Source organism: Rhipicephalus sanguineus, chromosome 2, assembly GCF_013339695.2.
Source record: "Rhipicephalus sanguineus isolate Rsan-2018 chromosome 2, BIME_Rsan_1.4, whole genome shotgun sequence".
NCBI lineage: Eukaryota > Metazoa > Arthropoda > Arachnida > Ixodida > Ixodidae > Rhipicephalus > Rhipicephalus sanguineus.
The window spans coordinates 205,914,953-205,934,832 of NC_051177.1; the positions used below are offsets into that span (position 1 = coordinate 205,914,953).

The 19,880-nt window shown below is 49.6% G+C and overlaps 1 protein-coding gene across 1 annotated transcript in view; it reads right to left on the reverse strand.

Annotated features, from left to right (window-relative positions):
* Positions 1–5,909: 5,909 nt before the first annotated feature.
* The window catches only part of LOC119382196 (facilitated trehalose transporter Tret1), a 33,977-nt gene continuing 20,006 nt past the window's right edge, over positions 5,910–19,880 (reverse strand). Inside the window, exons 5-6 of the mRNA XM_049413040.1 lie at positions 12,619–12,814; positions 5,910–6,257 (exon numbers count right to left, since the gene is read on the reverse strand). Of these exons, the coding sequence (XP_049268997.1) occupies positions 5,929–6,257; positions 12,619–12,814 (525 nt within the window). The 3' untranslated portion in view covers positions 5,910–5,928. The remainder of the gene's footprint in view (positions 6,258–12,618; positions 12,815–19,880) is intronic.

Below are 19,880 nucleotides of genomic sequence, written 5' to 3' on the forward strand. Positions count from 1 at the left end.
GGGAATCGATGAAAAATTAATAGAGCTATTATTATAAATATGATTTCAGTGATGTAAAATAATTGTAACACTTTTAGGAATTAGAATCAGTAGTTTTTATTTATGAATATTAACCGTTTTAGGTGCCACTTATGAAGAACTGTCTGCAAATGTGTCGTTCACACAACGTTACTCGAAGGCACTCGATATTCTATTGCAACAAAAGAATGTCGTGATACGTTTATATGTGTATTTTTCAGTAATCCATGCTTACTAAATTGCGTTTAAGAATCGACTTATTCTTAAGTCGTTCGCGTTCTGTTTTGGCACAAATAGAATCAAATCTCTGGCTAGAAATATAGTGCGGTTTTGTTTTCATTCAGCTAACCTCGCATAGGTATATATTTCCTTGTAGCTACACTTGCAGCTTTTCGTTGGAGGCCCATTATCTGTATTTCACAGGAATAAACATTCATTCATTCATCTCGATAAAACAAAAATTACATCTCTGACTTGGCTCCCAGAAAGCAGCATGTCAAAAGACTCGTCGAGCATGGTAGTGCCTTAAGCAAAATGATCATATGTACAATATGCACAGCAAATTGAAGGTGCATAAAGGTACATTTATTACCCAGGAGGTTAAGCTCTTCTACAGAGAATCGACCCAACTACAAAAATGGTGCGTACACCAGTGTGGACAAAGAACCCGAAAGGGTTAACAAAATAATTAATAAAAAGTTTTCACTAAGCAATCACTAATAAAAAATATATGCAAAAGGCAATTCGCCGAAATTTATGATCCAGATCACTCCGGCAGCGTGTCCCATTATCAGAGAATATGTTTTTTTTTCGATATATACAATGTGGTATGTCGCATAAGCTCGCGCCTGGCGGCTCAGATGCGGCCATGTAGTCGCTTTGTGAGCCCGTGATAACGATGGATTCATCAGGATATGTTGAAAGAGTTAGCGCAGATGATCTTCAACCACGGTGACAAGGTCGTCGCTTGCTTGGCGATCGGGGGCGGATAAATGATTTTTCCAAAGCGGACCAGCTTGTCGGAGGACTTCATAGGTCTTTTTTTAGGGGCGAAGCTCCTTAAAGCGGCACCCGTTCGTCCCTCGTAGTGCGTAACCAGTCGTAACGCTAGTACCAGATCTTGACCTCCAAGGTGGTGCCGGTGGGAGATTTCTCCTGTGCGTTGTTGAACAATAAAAAATTCGCAGCGTGCGCATTAACTAAAAGCCGAATTCTTCTGTCTCTCATTCCCCATTAGCAGCCATTGGCATGTTCCAGTAGGAAACGTTAGTAGAAGTAGAAGTGTAAGTGTTAGCTAAAAGCCGACTTCTTCTGTCTCTCATTCCCATTAGCAGCCATTGTTTACCTCTAAGGTAGTCCCTGGTGAGATTTCTCCTGTGCGTGATTAAACAATAAAAATTTTGTTCAAAACGCCGTTGATTGATGAAATAAACCAACGAAAGACGCCAGATGTGTTCTAAAAGCAAAACGAAAAGACGCCAGATGTTTCTAAAGCAAAACGAAAAGACGCCAGCTGCTTAACGAAAGACGCCAGATGTTTTCTAAAACAATGGTTTTCTAAACAATGAAAATTCACAGCGTATATGTAAAATTAAAGTGAGCTGCAAGTCGTCATAACTCTCATCGAACCTTTAGTATAAACGCGCCCGATCTCACGTCGGTGATGATGTACTGGGCAGAATTCACGGAAGATTCACGGTTTACCGATGAACCTCCGCAGCTTCGCCCACTCATCGTCATTCACTCCGTGGATATGCTGTGATTTTTTTTCTTGAGAGCTTATATTCAAAAATCAAGAGGGGGGAGGGAGGAGAACGTCAAGATACTCGGACCTGCACCCCCCCCCCTCTAGAGCAGCTCTAGAACGGCGAGACGGTTTCTGAAAAAAAAAAAAAACTTGTACGTAATGGTATGTGCCTTATCTGCATTCTCTTGCAGGTTGCGGAGGATAGTGGCATGAGATTCGTAATAAAAGGCCCCTCCACATCCATTGCCAGGATGGCGTTCTTGGTGCAGTTGCTAAAGAGATCAATGATATCTTCCTTATGCTTAATATTGACGTCTTAGATGGAGAAGCGTGCCGGAAGCCACGTAGGGTGCGGGGAAGGTTGGCATTTTCAGGTGGTTGGTTAGGTGACTAAGAATCACGTGTCCGATTAGATTTCCCACGAAGGAGGTTGAAGATATTGGTCGCCAATTTCCCACGCTTGGAGCTTTGTTGTTTTCCACTGTGACTGCAGCGTATGTGAGGATGACAGTCCGACGAAGGCGAGCACTGACTTGCAACTAACGTTTTATTGTGAAGTTTTATTGTGTGATCAATGAACAACTCAGTATTATTAAAATCACTCCCTTCGAAAACAGAAAGGAAACATGAGAAAACACTCAAAAAACAAAAAAAAAAACCCGGCAGATTTCACGCAATTTGGGGATCGATGTAATCGAAGCAGCCAGCAAACAGCGGCATACATCGCCTTGTTTGTCATTGAGGCAAACGAAGTCATTCATGTCGTAACATCTAGTTCGCTATATATCGCAAGTTTGTCATGCATGCATGCATGTGCAATCTGGTATATGCCATGCTAATGCAACGTAGATTCTGGTACATATATAGTATGCATGACCTGCTATTTATGTTCATCGCGCACTCCTGTCACGCGATACCAACTTTGGTATATATCCAGTTAACAAAACGGCCGCAAGCGCACCATGAGCGGGGCGTCTAAATCATGCCCTACATGACATGCATGTAATGATTTGCATGTTACCAGCTGTTATTTATGTTCTTCACAAAGTCACGTAACACCAATTCTAGTCTATATCAAGCTAGCGAAATGGCCATGAGCGCACCATGAGCATGGCACGTAAGTCACGCTGTACATGACATACGTGTCGTGATTTTCATATTAACTCCTGTAATTTATGTTCGTTTTGCACTCTTGCCAAGCCATGCCGATTTTGGTATATATCAAGTTAACGGAGCGGCCGCAAGAGCACCAAGACTGTGGCATGTAAAGAATGTCGTTCATGACATGCATGTCATGATTTTCATGTTATGACTTGTCATTTATGTTCGTCATACAGTGATGTTACGCCATACCAGTTTTGGTGTACAGTATGGTCCATTGTTAAAGGGAACCCTCGAATGAGCACCCTTCGTATTGCTGGCCCCCTAACGGCAAGTGGATGGGGAAACTTCGTTCGTGCATGGCACTGTTCTGTCAAAAGGAGTCGCAACTGTCAACCACCAGCAGTCTTATGCAAACCTAAGCCGCGATGCTTTTGCAAGGGAGCGAAATCCGAACAAGCCCTGCACGCAAGTGTTCCCTTTAACAGTGGACCCGTCTTTACATCCTATTAACGAAACGGCCAGGAGGGCACAATGTCCTAGGCGGCTAGATAGATAGATAGATAGATAGATAGATAGATAGATAGATAGATAGATAGATAGATAGATAGATAGATAGATAGATAGATAGATAGATAGATAGATAGATAGACAGACAGACAGACAGACAGACAGACAGACAGACAGACAGACAGACAGACAGACAGACAGACAGACAGACAGACAGACAGACAGACAGACAGATACGCTCATATATATAGTCGCAGAAGTTCGGTAAGTAATGCTTCGCTTTAAAAAGCACGAACAGCCTGTACAAAAGCGCGTGTGTGGACGCAAGAAGCCAAGCTCCTTATCAGTTAAAGCTACCGAGGACTTACGGACCAAATCACCTTCAGCGACCATTCACCTTCAGCTTCTACGATGAGCTTTGTGTTTTCGTTCGGATGCCTAGCTAATACATTTACGCGTCTTTTGAAAGAGCGGAATACAGCCTCATTGTCGCTAAAGGCTTTATGGTCAGTCAGGCTTAAATCGCTTTAACTAATAAGGAGCTTGCTTTCTCGCGCCCATACACGCGCTCGTGTAGAGGCTGTTCATGCGTTTTTTGTGTTTTGAGTGTTTGCTTATGTCTGTTTTGGAAGGGGGTGCTTTTGATCACAGTGTGTTTGTCATATAAGCTCGGTCTTCACAACAAAATTTTAGTTGGAAGACAGCGCTCATATTTGGCGGTCTGGCGTTTGTTGTCTTCTCATACGTTGCAGTCACATTTGAAATGCTAGCCCGCACCCAAATATTACTTTGTTGATATCGGCAATCATAATGATCTTTGCAAGCTTCGACGTTTCAGGTATAACTCCTTCTTCTGTCCAGTTAGTGTACTGCTTACGCAGATAGATGGCGGCTTGCTGACTGAAGTTTCGCGAAATTTTGTTGGTGATAGCAATTTTGCCGGGGATAGTGTTCAGAGTAAGCTTCATGAGAGCGTTCATTTTTGCGAAGGTAAACCGTCGATGCGAAGCCTCATTTGGTTGTCCTTCATACGAAAACGGATTATTTTGCGATGTGGCGGTTAGAGGGTTGTCACTAAATATCAGAGCCCGGCTCCACAAGGACTTTTTCACGTGCCATCGTGGTTACTGAAGACATGAGCTGGAGCTTTGTGAGATTCGTTTTTAGATTCTGTGCGGTCCAGAAGTGATTTTGGAAGTTACACGTTTTACGCATGCTGAAGGTCGCCACAAGGCTGTCGCAGATCTGATCCCAGCTTTCGCGCCTAAGTTTTCGGTGTAGTTTTCGGTTTCTTTTATTATTTCCACAACATCTAAAACTGACGTAACGTCGGCACTAGAGCATACTTTAGGCGACCAAGCTACACTTTGGGCGTCACTGTAGTCGATGTGTTTGGTAAGTCCACAACATGCAGAGAGACGTCTGTCCACATCGCAACGCGTGGCTTAAAAAAAAAAGAAAAAGAAAGACTAATTGCGCCATAAGCTGCTAATCGCTTACTGCTTCGCATAACATCGACTTCCACAAAGCCTTAACATGTCGTAACGTTTTTCTTCTGCATTCAAGATGCGTATGCAAACTGACCATTGCTGTGGCAATCATTCTGCATGCAGCGACGCCGAAGGTAGCTTTTCTTTTGCTTTAAGGCTGTGCCAATAACGCACTGGAGTGCAATAATTTTTTAATTCTTTCGGTTATAGTGGTTTGATTGAAATACGAGAGACACAATAAAAAAGGGAAAGCGCATACTACCAAATGAAAGTTTATTTCGTTATAGGACTGAATGTGTAAGTCATGACTGGCTCATGTCCGTTGTGTCTGCACTGCAGTCTTATGTGTGCACACTTGAATTACGAACATATATTTGCATAAACGTGCAGTACAAGCATGCAGTATCGTATTTCCCCCGCAAAGGTAGATCGATTACGCGCATCTTAGCGTTGCAGCGAACAGCAACTAAACTGAACATCATTCAGTGCCGTGCATACTCCAATATTCGCACAGAGAACAGCTAGTCAACGACTCGATCGGGAACAAGGGCACAGGGAAAAAAATGTGCTCCAATCTGCGCTGCGAAGGTTACATCAGCTAGACGCATATCCATATTTAACGTAGCCCTGAACGATTGAGGAACGATTAAGCAATATGAAATCATGCACAGCAAGACAGTTAAATGCACTCTGTCATCGTATGCGCACAGCTATTCGGGAGTCCTTATACTACGCGTGGCCTTCTCGTAGCGATTTCACTACGCAAATGCAATCGCTGGCTAGGCTATTTCTTCTCCGCTGGAAAACCGCAGGTGGGGTAGACCTCATTCGCCCAAAGAGGGCAAACTCTAACTTTGTTCACTGGCAATTGTAAAGGTGGACTAGATTAGGACGTGCAAAAGCAAGAAGGGAAAGTATATGTTCAATGAGATTTTTTTACGAATGGTGTATAACCTTGATGAAAATTCGAGCAAATATGTACGTTCAAAGCTAAAAAGGTAACATGTGCATGATGTTTACGAATGCGACATCTCCGGGATGCATCGGCAGAATGGCGCATGTTCACTTCTTCCCTCCTTTGCGACCGGCCTGCGGCTCGGCGTCCATGGCGTAGAAGAGGTTCTCTTGCAGCAGCTCCTCGAGGGTGATTCGGCCGGTCTCGGGCAGGAGGAAAGTGACGAGCATCGCCCCGATGAAAGTGATGGCGCTAAAGAGGAAGCCCAGTCCGGAGAGCCGCAGTGAGTCGCGCACCTGGTCGAAGAAGGCGGTCACTCCCGCAGCGCAAGTCCAGTTGAATGCCGACACCATGGAGAGCAGAGTGCCGCTGCCGCGACACGGCACCAGTTCGGCGTTCAGGAGCCACACGACGGGACCCAGGCCTATAGAAAAACCTGCAGACAGGACGTCAACGACTGGCTGTCATGTACGTCCCCCACACGTCCCCCATTTTTGATAAATGCGAGAAAGGTGCGCAGTGTGGTCCTTCCAGTTGCCTCGCACATTAACCTCCCTTTAAGTTAGGATTAAAAATTTCAGGGAAAGAACTATATCCAGAAATGTTCTGTTGTCCTTACTTAAGAAAGTTACTCATTTACCTCACCCAGAACCCAGCGGTCACATCCTCCTATAGCTATTCTATAATCTACAAATGTTGAAATTAACAATATCTCCTGTTAATATACTGATACCATACAGCCGCCGCAGCGTGGCTGCATGAAAGACGAGGAAGACGACGTCGCTTCTCTGGTTGTTGCTGGACTGACGCCATCTTGTCCACCCTGCGCTGTTTTAACGATTTATTAAATAGTTACTGAGCTACCCGTAACATTATTGGTGGAGGTGGACGATTCCCGTACCTCCATGGAGACGCGCAGCGGTCGCAACACCGGCGAGCCCTCACCGACTTCGCCTGCCGGAGCTTCATCACCGCCGACCCCTTCCGCCCCAGCTACAACCTACGTCACGTTCTCGCCCCCCCCCGAGATCCAGGCACTTTCTCCGGAGATGGTTCTACCGACGTTGACGCCTGGCTGCACCGGTACGAGCGCGTCAGTGCTACGCACCGCTGGGATCGTACACTCATGCTAGCCAACGTTCTTTTTTACCTCGACGGCACTCCGCGGACATGGTTCGAAACCCACAAAGACGAAATAACGAGCTAGGATCTCTTCAAAGAGAAGATCCGCGACCTTTTCGGCGATTCCTCTGGTCGTCAGCTCGCTGCAAAGAAGGCTCTCGCCACACGCGCCCAGACATCTACGGAATCATACGTTTCCTACATTCTTGACATCTTGGCTCTTTGTAGCAAGGCCGACCAGCGCATGTCGGAGGACGAGAAAGTTAACCACGTCCTAAAAGGTATTGCCGACGATGCCTTCAATCTGCTGGTTTTTAACAACGTCGCGAGCATCGACACGATCCTTAAAGAATGCCGCCGTCTCGAACAGGCTAAAGCCCGCCGCGTACCTCAAAGCATCACGCGCCTTCCGAACACAGCGCCTACTTCGTCTTGTGATGACGTCTTCCGCCAGACCCCTCCATATGACAACCTCACCCGCATCATTCGTCGAGAAGTCGAGGCAGCGCAACCGGCAATCACTCCATTCCCAACGCCTGAGCCTTCCCCGACCACGCTTTCCTTGATCCAGGCCGTCGTCCGTCAAGAATTATCGAACGTCGGCCTACATCCTGTTCCACCTGTATACTCTGCTGAGCCTTTTTATCGTCGGCCGTCCGCTCCTCGACTTGCTTCCAACTATTCTCGACAACGCAACCTGTCCGAATGGCGTACCTTTGACGACAAGCCCGTATGTTTTAACTGCCGACGCGTTGGTCATATCGCTCGCCATTGCCGCAACCACTGGGCTCCAACGGCACACTATGGGTCTCCAAACCAGGCCAGTTCTGTCACCCAGTCGTCCTCAACACTTGCATCTTCTATGCCGACCACATTCTCTGCTCCTGCCACACCTCTGACCAGACCTCGCTACGACCGCTCACCATCCCCTGCTCGCCGTCAATCTCGCTCGCCCCCGCAGTCTCGCCGCGCTGCCTCTCCGACCTATTCACAGCGCCTCCGACCGGAAAACTAGGCAGTGCAGCTTCTGGAGGTGGAGCTGCATCGACGACCTCAGCAAGAAATCCTCGTTTGACGTTAACGACCAACCGGAATCTTTTAGACGTTACTGTGGACGATGTTCCTGTGAGTGCGTTAATAGATACTGGGGCGCATGTGTCCATTATGAGTGCTGCTCTTCGCCGCCGACTTAAGAAGGTTGTCACGCCCGCCCTAAACCGAGCCGTACGAGTCGCCGACGGGGGAACTGCCGCTATCCTTGGCATGTGCTCTGCCCGAGTGACTATTGAAGATAGAAGCGCTGTCGTTCTTTTTGCCGTTATCGAACATTGCCCTCATGAACTCATTCTCGGTATGGATTTCCTAGCCACTCACTCTGCCCTCATAGACTGTTCAGCCGGCTCTCTTCACCTTGATTTGCCTCTCCTTTCCGATTCGACCGACCCACCTCAAAGTCGTCTCAGCTGCATGGATTTCATACGCCTCCCGCCTAATTCCGTTATACACGTCGACTTATCCTCCACGCCACCTGTACCTGACGGCGATTACATGGTTGCACCGATTCCTGCCGTGATGCTTACGCGTGGCGTCGCTGTTCCGCACACAATTCTGACAATTACTGGAAACCGCACCTGCCTTCCTCTTGTCAATTTCGCACTGACTGCACAAGTTCTTCCACAGGGTATCTCCCTCGCCCAAATTACCGCTCTTCAGGACCACCATGTCGAGCCCTTCAGAGTGGACGATTGCTGCAGCTCAGCCCAAGGTTCAACTTCATCACCATCCTCGGGCGTCGACATTGAACGGATGGTTTCATCGGACCTCACGTCTGATCAAGCTGCAGCTCTTTGCCACGTTCTGGAGCGCTATCGCGATATTTTTGATTTTGCCAGTACATCCTTAAGCCAAACGACCGTCGTTACGCATCGCATCAATACTGGCGATGCGAATCCGATTCACAGGCGTCCATATCGTGTTTCCGCGTCGGAGCGTACAGCAATACAACAGGAAGTCGAGAAGATGCTCGCGAAAGACATTATCGAACCCTCGTGCAGCCCCTGGGCTTCTCCCGTCGTCCTTGTCAAAAAGAAGGATGGAACATGGCGCTTTTGTGTAGATTATCGGCACCTCAACAAGATTACCAAAAAAGATGTTTACCCTTTGCCCCGCATCGACGACGCCCTAGACTGCCTGTATGGTGCTACTTATTTTTCAACTATCGACCTTCGGTCTGGCTACTGGCAGATAGCCGTCGATGACATGGACCGCGAGAAGACCGCATTTGTCACTCCTGATGGGCTTTATCAGTTCAAGGTGATGCCCTTCGGTCTCTGTAATGCGCCGGCCACCTTCGAAAGAATGATGGACTCATTGCTCCAAGGGTTCAAATGGTCCACCGGCTTGTGTTATCTCGACGACGTTATTGTTTTTTCGCCCACATTCGACTCACATCTCACTCGTTTAGAGGCAATTCTTGACGTTTTCCGTAGAGCCGGAGTTCAACTGAACTCCTCTAAGTGCCACTTTGCTCGTCGTCAAATCACCGTGCTTGGCCACCTCGTCGATGCCACAGGCGTGCGCCCAGATCCAGAGAAAATTCGCGCCGTTATAAACTTTCCTGTTCCGAAGTCCCCAAAGGATGTTCGCAGCTTTGTGGGGTTGTGCTCCTATTTCCGGCGCTTTGTTAAGGACTTTGCGACCATTGCACGCCCCCTCACAGACATCTTGAAGAAAGACGCCCCGTTTTACTGGGGCCCTGATCAAGCCTCATCTTTTTCCCAACTTACGACCCTGCTTACCACGCCGCCAGTCTTGGCCCACTTCGACCCATCAGCTTCAACCGAAGTCCGCACTGACGCCAGTGGGCATGGCATAGGAGCAATGTTATTGCAACACCAACGTGGACACGACCGTGTTATAGCCTATGCAAGCCGACTGCTCTCTCCCGCCGAGCGCAACTATTCAATTACGGAGCGCGAGTGCCTCGCTCTTGTGTGGGCAGTCGCCAAGTTTCGTCCATACTTATACGGGCGCCCATTCCGTGTCGTCACCGACCATCACGCGCTCTGCTGGCTAGCCTCACTCAAGGATCCCACAGGACGACTCGCTCGCTGGGCTCTACGCCTGCAAGAATACACGTTCTCTGTAACGTATAAAACAGGGCGATTGCATCAGGATGCGGATTGTTTATCCCGCTACCCTGTGGAGGAAGCAACCGACACTGACACCATCGCAGACGCTTTTTCTGTGTCGCAGCTGCTCAATATTGGCGAAGAGCAACGCAAGGATCCTTCTTTACGAGCCATTATTCACCAACTTGAGTCAACGCCTCGCGACGCGCCTCTACGAATGTATCTCGTCAAAGACGGGATCCTATACCGCCGCAACCTCGATCCACTCGGCTCCGACTTACTCCTCGTCATACCAGCCCACCTGCGTTCGACTGTGCTGCACCAACTTCATGACGCTCCCTTGGCGGGCCACTTGGGCGTTTCCCGCACATACGACCGTGTACGTCGTCGTTTTTTTTTTGGCCTGGACTTGCCCGTTCTGTTCGACGCTATGTCGCCGCTTGTGAGCCCTGCCAGCGCCGCAAAAGGCCGTCTGCCCTTCCAGCTGGATGCCTTCAGCCGATCGACGTGCCCGCTGAACCTTTTTTTCGAGTTGGTCTCGACCTGCTTGGTCCTTTCCCACTCTCCAGCTCCGGAAATAAATGGATTGCTGTCGCCACAGACTACGCGACGCGGTACGCTATCACACGAGCGCTTCCGACGAGTTGCGCTACCGACGTTGCGGACTTTATGTTGTACGACATAATTTTAGTGCATGGAGCCCCTTGCCAACTTCTCACTGACCGCGGCCGCACCTTTCTCTCAGCTGTCGTTGACGAAATCCTGCGGTCTTGCAATACCAAACACAAGTTTACGACTTCATACCATCCAGGGACGAACGGCCTCACGGAGCGCCTCAACAGGACCATAACCGACATGCTCGCGAAATACGTTGCGGCTGATCACCAGGAGTGGGACATTCATTTGCCATATGTGACGTTCGCCCACAATTCCTCGCGTCACGACACTGCCGGCTATTCACCATTCTATCTCCTATACGGACGAGAACCCGCACTACCCTTGGACACCTTGCTGCCCTCCGCCACCGAATATGCCGCCGAAGCCATCGCCCGCGCCGACCACGCGGGCCAACTCGCCCGTAATCGCCTCGAGGCCTCGCAGGAGCACCAAAGACAGCTCTATGATTGTCGTCATAGAGACGTGCACTTTTCTCCGGGTTCTCTTGTGCTCCTCTGGCCTCCCACTCGGCGTGTGGGGCTTTCTGAGAAACTCCTGTCACGGTACACTGGACCATACCGTGGCGTTCGCCAAATCACTGACGTTACGTATGAGATCGTCCGAGCCGATCCAACAACGTCATCATCAGCTACGAGCGATGTCGTTCACGTGTCTAGGCTCAAGCCTTATTACCCTCCCTCGACCACATCTGTGTAATTAAGCACCGAGACGGTGCTTCAACCGCCGGGAGGTTATGATACCATACATCCGCCGCAGCGTGGCTGCATGAAAGACGAGGAAGACGACGTCGCTTCTCTGGTTGTTGCTGGACTGACGCCATCTTGTCCACCCTGCGCGTTTTAACGATTTAATAAATAGTTACTGAGCTACCCGTAACAATATGATATTATAAGGCACGTCGTAGTGGAGGGCTCCGGAGATCTCGACTGTGTTGTTCCTTAAGAGCACTGACATCGCACAGCACACGGGCCTCTAGCATTTCGGCTCCACCTAAATGCCACAGCCGCGGCCGGTAACGGATCCGCAGATTTCGGGTCGGCGCAGCCGAGCGCAGTAACTATTGTACCACCGAGGCGGACACAAACGGCAAAGTTCCATTAATTAATATTCAAGAGCTCCTCAGCAGGCTTGCACATAGCACGCTAACACGATAATTGCCTTGGTGACACACTACAGATTTTTTCCTACACATTGCTACACTGCGGGGCGCAAATGTCGTAGTTTCATAGATGGACGCACGCCCTTCCCTTCGAGTGAGGCGCATGTCGAGCAACACCCGCATAAATGCCCCTAAGCAACAACAAACACTGCTTGCAACGTCACTGGGCACGGCATGTGGCTTCGGTTTAATCAACCAATGTGGAACGCGAAATTCCGCCACTGGAAATTACCGTGAAACATGACTGGCTCATCACTTCAACATGACGCAGTCGCTCTGTTCCGGTGCATGAGCGGAGGCAAATCTCTCGAGGACGCTTGACAATGCGAACGAGCTGGGTGTCTGTGTTTGCAGTGAAGCTTCTGCTGGCTATAGCATGAACACTGGGCGGTTCATTTCTTTCCTAACTTAATTCATAGTTAGCTGTTTCGAAATATTCATTAGGTAGAACGTTCCCACTATAATATCTAGCCTGCCTTATAGCGTTGAAATAATTATATTTCTGTCCTCACACGTGCAGTGTGCCGATACACACGTTCACCCCCTTTTCACGGACGACTGAGAGCCAATTGAGTGCGACAAACAAAAGGAATTTCAATTAGCTTTATTTATGACAGATGAGAAAACTAATATGACTGATGAGAGAAAACACGTTTCATATTCCAACTCGAAAGACGTGCGAGTCAAAGCTCGAGACTAGTACTTACCTACGATGTAAAAGCCAATGAGAAGGACGGGTATTCGGTCGAGTATGTCACGTTCGCGGTCATCGCTCTCCTTGCTCACGTGTGACACGGCGCCCATTGCTATCAGCGAGAAGACACACACGTGCGACGACACAAGCAGCAGACGCCTGCGGCTCACCATGTCCATTACCGCCACAGCGACCATGGTGGTGGACACCTGCGCGACCAGTGAGGCCGCATTGATTTTTGTATGTTTACAAAAAAAAAAAAAAAGAGAGAAAACTAACACAACTCGCAGTTACAAGCGCCAATTCAGAGACCGTTTTGTTGCGAGTCTCAGAAGCGCCCCCATGCCTCTATATTCTACATGAGACATGTCAACGAGTGGACGCCAGAGCCTCGTCATGATGGCTTCACTCTATTTAACAAGACGCATCCGTTTATTCATTTGACTAAACCTGAGGCACAAGGGTGGCTTGGTTCCAATCTCGCCTGATTTCTTGCCTTTTCGGTCAATGTGTCTGATGCAGGAAACAAATCGAGCTCCACCAGCAAAACAGCCGAATTAGGCAATAATATAGTGACATATCCTTGGAAAATTGGAAACTGGCTCTCAAGTGGTCAGCGCAATCGGACGCGCACGGAGGAGACAGACACACACGTGTACGAGTTTTGTGCGCGTTTCTTCTCCGTCCTAGCTCGGTTGCTCTTACCACTTCGCGCCATAAGTTACATCCAACAAGGCCGTCTATATGTCTAGGCCGCAGTAAACAGCGCGAACTAGGATCATGCAGTGAAAAAAGATAAACTATGTTGGCGTCCTTTCATTATTTTGTAGGTCGCGCTAGAGTGTACTAGCACAGGGGAGTGCTCGGAACGGCCGCAGCACCAATGTATAGAAAGTGAAGCCCAAACAGGGTCAATCCGCTTGTAGCGCTGCGATCGGTAGTGTGCAATGTGTCGTTGTTTAAAGAGTTGCGCGCGGCTCCGCGAAAGTGGTGCAGTGGTACAATCCCCGCTTCCCACTCAAAAGGCCCGGGTTCGAATCGCAGCTGTACAGGGTGGGTTTTTATTCGTAGTGTCTACCTTCATAGCTGTATTGGTTTCCCTTACTTTCTTAAAACTAGCTTCCATTGCTATGTATTGCTACAAAAAGTAACGCAAAATGAGAAGTAAAATAGAAATAAAAATTCACAGTGAGCGTAGTTATTTGAAGCGCCATCCCGCGGAATTCAACAAAAACATAAGGTATGGCCCCCGAGATTGAATCCCAAGAGATGGCGCTGCAAATAACTATGTTAACTGTGAATTTTTTTTTATTTTACGTCTCATTTTGCGTTACTTTTTGCAGTAATACGTAGCAACTGAAGATAATTTTAAGAAAGTGAGGGAAACCAATACAGCTATGAAGGTAGACACTACGAATAAAAACCCACCCTGTACAGCTGCGATTCGAACCCGGGCATTTTGAGTGGGAAGCGGGGATCGTACCACTGCACCGCTTTCGCGGAGCCGCGCGCAACTCTTTAAACAACGACACATTGCAGACTAGCGATCGCAGCGCTACAAGCGGATTGACCCTCTTTGGGCTTCAGTTTTTGAAGCTCGTTCCGGGCACTCCCCTGTTCTAGTACACTCTAGTCGCGCTTTCCCCTTTCTTGCAACGCCTGATAATACCCTATCAAGACACCTTATGTATGCATGCTCGTACATTGTAAATGCCAACCAGTCAATTCAGACGACTGGCCATGTTACGCATCGCAACAATTTCGTTTTAAAAAAAGGGGGCGGCGGGCACGTGCGGGTGTGGCGTAAGAAGAAACTAAACGCATGAAAGTGAAATGTATAGTTTTCTGCACTACAGTGCACGATAAAGACTAACTTGATTGCTAACCCGAAGGTCGCGACATCGAATCCCGGCTGCGCAGCCGTATTTCGATGGAGGCGAGAATGGTTGAGGCCCGTGCACTTACATTTAGGTGCACGTCAATAACCCGAGGTGGTCGAACTTTTCGGAGCCCTCGCCTACGGCGTCTCTCATAATGATACCGTGGTTTATTATTAACGAGAATAAATAGCATGTTATGCTCGCTTATAAGGGCGAGAGAGTGTCAGTTTGCCACACATGCACTGCCGTCGCCATTCACGTATCACGTGACGCCCCCTGGCGAGAAGAGTGTTCCATACTCGCTACCTTGGCTACGAGTGGCGCTGGCTAACATTCCCTGGGATTACACGCACAGATATACAAAAAAAAACGCAGAGGGAGAAGCGCTTTCCGTCGTAGCTCACTGGTCAATCGGACGCGTAATTTGGAGGCTGTAGGCTGAGGTTCAACCGACGGAAAGGGTGCTTTTACTTCCACTTTAATTGCTGTCGGTTTGAGTCATAATTATGACACTACAGTTAAAAGCAACAAATAATTCCGCCTGCGCTTTTCTTGGCTTAAATGTCTATTGTATTCATTTGGTTCGTTCCAGCCGCCATTAAAATGACGTCGCCGCATTGTTGCGGTCTTGAGACACACGTTCGCGTCACGTGGACACTTCTTCGTTATTCACTAAGATTTTAGAGAACACACTTCCTTTGCGGAACTCTTTCACTTGCATTCTGTGGAAGGGTGCGATGGCCACGATGTGGACGATAGCGTCTAATCCAGTTCAGCTCTTCCTAATGGAGCGGCAGCGCAACCGCACTGCTCTTCGCGATTAGGGGTCTTCCTCAGCTAGTTATCGTTTCGTGTAGCATATTTTCAAGATTGGTTAATACTGGCTGTCGATCGGTTCGTTCGCTAGTATTGACTGCTGCTACATAAGCATGGCTAGATATTGGCTAATATAGGATAGTTCTGGCTATCCTCTGTTATAACTGCAAGGCAGGGAACAATTTCGTAAAGCCACCTATCTGCAAAGTTCTGCGTAGACCATCGGTTACTGCAGTGCCTGGGGTATTGTCACAAACATATGTAATTTTCGTTCTCGCGCGCCATCGTCGATGGAAAAGAGCTGTGGTGTCGGGAAGGAGACTTCCCACAACTGACTGCGGGAACGGCACCTCCGATGGTTTCTCATACAGGAAGCAAAGGGCACGCGGTGGCGATGTGTACGCAGCGAAAAGAATTTGGCTGCTTCGGCAGTTGACGTTGCACCAGCGAAGAGCGCGATCATCGGTGTGGCGAGTCTCGCGTAGGCGGTGAACGCCGAGTGTGCCGCGCAACGAATCGAGTCAGCTGCAACACCGCGCACCCTGGTCGTCTACCGAAGCTGCAATACCTTCAGCGGCACCAAGTCACTACCCCTACGAGTACCACGAGCTCGTATGGCCCGTCTGGAACTTTTTATTCTGATTTTTTTTGTTACCGTTTCTTTATTATAACCAACTTTAAGTATCATTGTATTAGTGTGCCCTGCGTCGTACAAAAAGCTCCAAAGCAGGAGCAGGGCCCTTCTCAATGTTTTTTTTTCTTTTGAATTTCTGTTAGTCTCCGTCGTGTTGAGTTATCTTATTAACATACCGCGATGTATTGTTTTGTAACTGTAGTTATTTCTTCAGTGCACAATGTCTTGTGTCCTTGTTTTTTTTTTCATGGCGCGTGTATTTGTTTGCTCTTAGTTCACAGTGTATCTCTTACTGATGCCCTTGTTCTAATTAAATGCTTGTTTGTTTCTTACTAAATGTCCGTGTCTGCTCAATGAGTCCGTCAGTCATCCTAAACACCACTACACGTGCAACCCCGCACGGGTCATTAAAAATTCGAATTACACCACTTCGAGGCCTTTCAGGCGTCGCAGGCCTAGACGTAAAGTGGGAGCCTGCGATGTCTGCCACAACGACGTTGCTAGACCGGCGGGGCCTCACCGAAGTTTGTGACAGGTACGCATAGTATATTAATTTATTTGGGTATAATTGAAGGTACCGGATGGAATGCGATGCGCAGTGCCAGTCCTTCTACGAAATGAGAAACACGAAAGTTGAAAGTTTGAACTAGCACTCCAAAATTAGTATTTCAATGACTATTTCGCAAAAGATGCAATGCCCAAGAGAACAAAACTTACTGGTAGGCCTGGGATGGCGCGGCTGTGGTTCATGCAACTCAACAAAACGCTATTTAGACTAGAAGGCTCCTCAACCAACGCTGCTGTATCGCCACAAATAAGGGACATTCATAATGTTTCATGCTCCGGCAACACTGGCCGCGTCCCCCATGTTTTGTTGGGCGCAATCGCGGAATATCCTGCGAGCGGCTCCGTAAGGAAAGGCATCGAAGAGGTTGAGCAAGTCATTGGCGCAACTTTCGGGCAAAGAAAATGTGGTCGCTTTCTTCGACACCCAGGGACGAAACATCCGAGGATCTCACTGTGCTGCCACAAACTGACGAGAACACAATATAGGAGTTCTGCGCACTTAAAAGCTCATGCGGACGGCAGCTGCACCAGACGCACCAATGCGAATAGCGGAACTGCTGTTCTCTAGTGGCGTGCGCTCCCGATCTGAGGTAGGCGTTCAAGAAAAGTGTTCGTTGCAGAGGAGGTGTGACTGTCAAACTTCTAACATAATACATCTCAATTTTATTTCCCACTGCCATTTTATACACGCGTCATAAACACTCGTCAGATATCGACACCACTTTGCTTCTGCGCGACCTGTGCAACGGTGAGCTGCTTTCCTCGGTTCACTTCTTTAGCCACAAGTATCTCTGCACCCTCCGCAGTCAAGTGTGTCATAGCTTTCCAAAAAAAAAAAAAAAAAAACAAGGCATCGACGTGTGCATCAGGGGAGCACGGCAAACGAAAGAAAAATACTGATCGTGCGTTTCAACTGTATACAAAGCGAGCGTCCCTAGTAATGCTCTTTTACTGCACACGGGTTGTTTATAATGTTTCGTGGTCGTAATCTATCGCGCAAATTTAGTAGTATCGTTCTGATTTCCTTCAACGCTACACGTGTGCGTTCATTGACAGATGACATTGACATGACAATAAGATAAGGCGCTCTTTGCTCCGCCACGGTGGTCTAGTGGTTATGGCGCTCGACTGCTGACCCGGAGGCCGCGGGATCGAATCCAGTCCGTGGCGGCTGCATTTTCGATGGAGGCGGAAATGTTTGAGGCCCGTGAACTTAGTTTAGGTGCACGTTAAAGAACCCCAGGTGGTCGAAATTTCCGGAGCCCTCCACTACGGCGTCTCTCATTATCATATTGCCACGTGCGTTCCTTATTATCACTCTTGTTGTATTCCGTTTTCGCCCACAAAGACTGCCAGCGACGCTCAGCGCGAACCGCGCCTCAGTGTTCGAGAAGCTTCACGAGATTAGTAGATCGTTTTGTTAAGATTGCGCGCAAGACGCGAACGCTGGAGCTTATTCTAGAACATGCGCAACAAGCAGCGATATCGCTGGAAAGTTCGATAGCGCCTGTATAAAAGCCGACGCGCCTCACCACTTGTGAGTTGATCGACGGACGACGCCCTGTTCACCGCTATCATTGTACAGCGTGTATTGCTGTAGTGCTAGTTCTTATTTTCCGGCCACAAGTTCGGCCAAATAAACAGTTTCACCCTGCAAAGGCCGGCTGCTGTCTTCGTCGACGTCACGACCACGTGACATCTGGTGGAGGTGCTGCTTCATGATCCGGACGCCACCGCGAAGCGCTGACCCAAGCCCATGCCGCGAGGAGGACGACGGCAAAGAAAACCCGGATCGTCGAACAAGCCGCAGGCAGAAGTGACTGCAGCCAGAGTACGGGCTCCTTCCCGAAAACACCAGGCAGCCCCAGGTCCCAACGCCGACCGCAGCGACGATGACCGACCCCGCGCAGCCTGCGCCGATACTTTTCCGGCAGCCCAGGGAGCCGCCAACTTTCCGCGGGTCGTCATTCGAAGACCCGGAAACCTGGCTCGAGACCTTCGAAAGGGTCTCAACATTTAACAACTGGAACGCCGACGACAAGCTGCGCCACGTGTACTACTACCTGGAAGAAGCAGCAAGGACATGGCTCGAGAACCGGGAGTCCACGCTTCGAACCTGGGATCTCTTTCGCAGTGCTTTTTTGGAGACGTTCACGAGCGTCGTCCGAAAGGAAAGGGCCGCAACCTTGCTGGAGACACGGGTTCAGCTCCCGAACGAAAACGTGACCATCTTCGCCGAAGAAATGACCCGGCTGTTCCGCCATGCTGACCCCAACATGCCTGAAGAAAAGAAGGTTCGTTTCCTCATGCGAGGAGTAAAGGAACAGCTCTTCGCTGGCCTTATGAGGAATCCGCCGAATACCGTCCAAGAATTTGTCTCCGAAGCAACAACAATCGAGAAAGCGCTTGAGATGCGAACACGGCAATACGACCGCAGATTCTCGACCACAAGCTACGCCGACGTTCAAGCGCTAGGATCCGCCGACCTGCGTGAGACGATTCGAGCAATCGTGCAAGAGGAGCTGCGAAAACTTCTACCTTCGTCGCAACCTCAAGTAGATTCCATCGCCGACGTCGTGCGCCAGGAGATCCAGCATTCACTCGCCGCGCCTCAGCTAGTAGAGCCGCAGCCGCAAGCTATGAGCTATGCTGCTGCAGCCCGCCGTCATGCTCCTCCTCCACATCCACGCCAAGACGACACACCGCCGCAGTACCGTCGCCAGGCGCCGCTGCCGCGACCGACGCCCCTCCGTCCACCTGTCGGCCAGACGCCGCCGCCGCCACCGACGCCCTACCGCCCACCTATCGGCCAGCGCTACACCCCGAGGAAGACCGATGTCTGGCGCGCCCCTGACAACCGCCCGCTCTGCTACCACTGCGGGGAGGCCGGCCACACGTACCGCCGCTGCCAGTACCGTCAGATGGGGCTACGCGGATTCGCCGTCAACGCGCCGCGCCCGCAACCAGGCGAACGGCCTCGCGACATCGACGACTACCTCACAGGCACACAGTGGCAAGAACGACGACCTTCCCGCTCACCCTCGCCCGGCCGCTACATGTCACCGCACCGCCGGCAGTACACTGGCCCAAACCGTGGCCGGTCACCTAGCCCATATCCGGAAAACTAAGGGCAGTAACCGGTGGAGGTGCGGTTGCTGAACGACGAAATGCTGAAGATCCTCCGCCGTCGACGACGACACCGCGACGAAGTTCCGAGCCCCCGCCGCACGCCGAACGACGTCGACGTCCTGAAGACGGAACTTTGCGACCGGAAGCAGACCTGACGACGCAACGCGGAAGCAGCGGTGCAAACCGACATAGCCGTGACCCGACGCCGCGACGTAACCGCAACGCAAGACGGCGGACTAGCGACCTCGA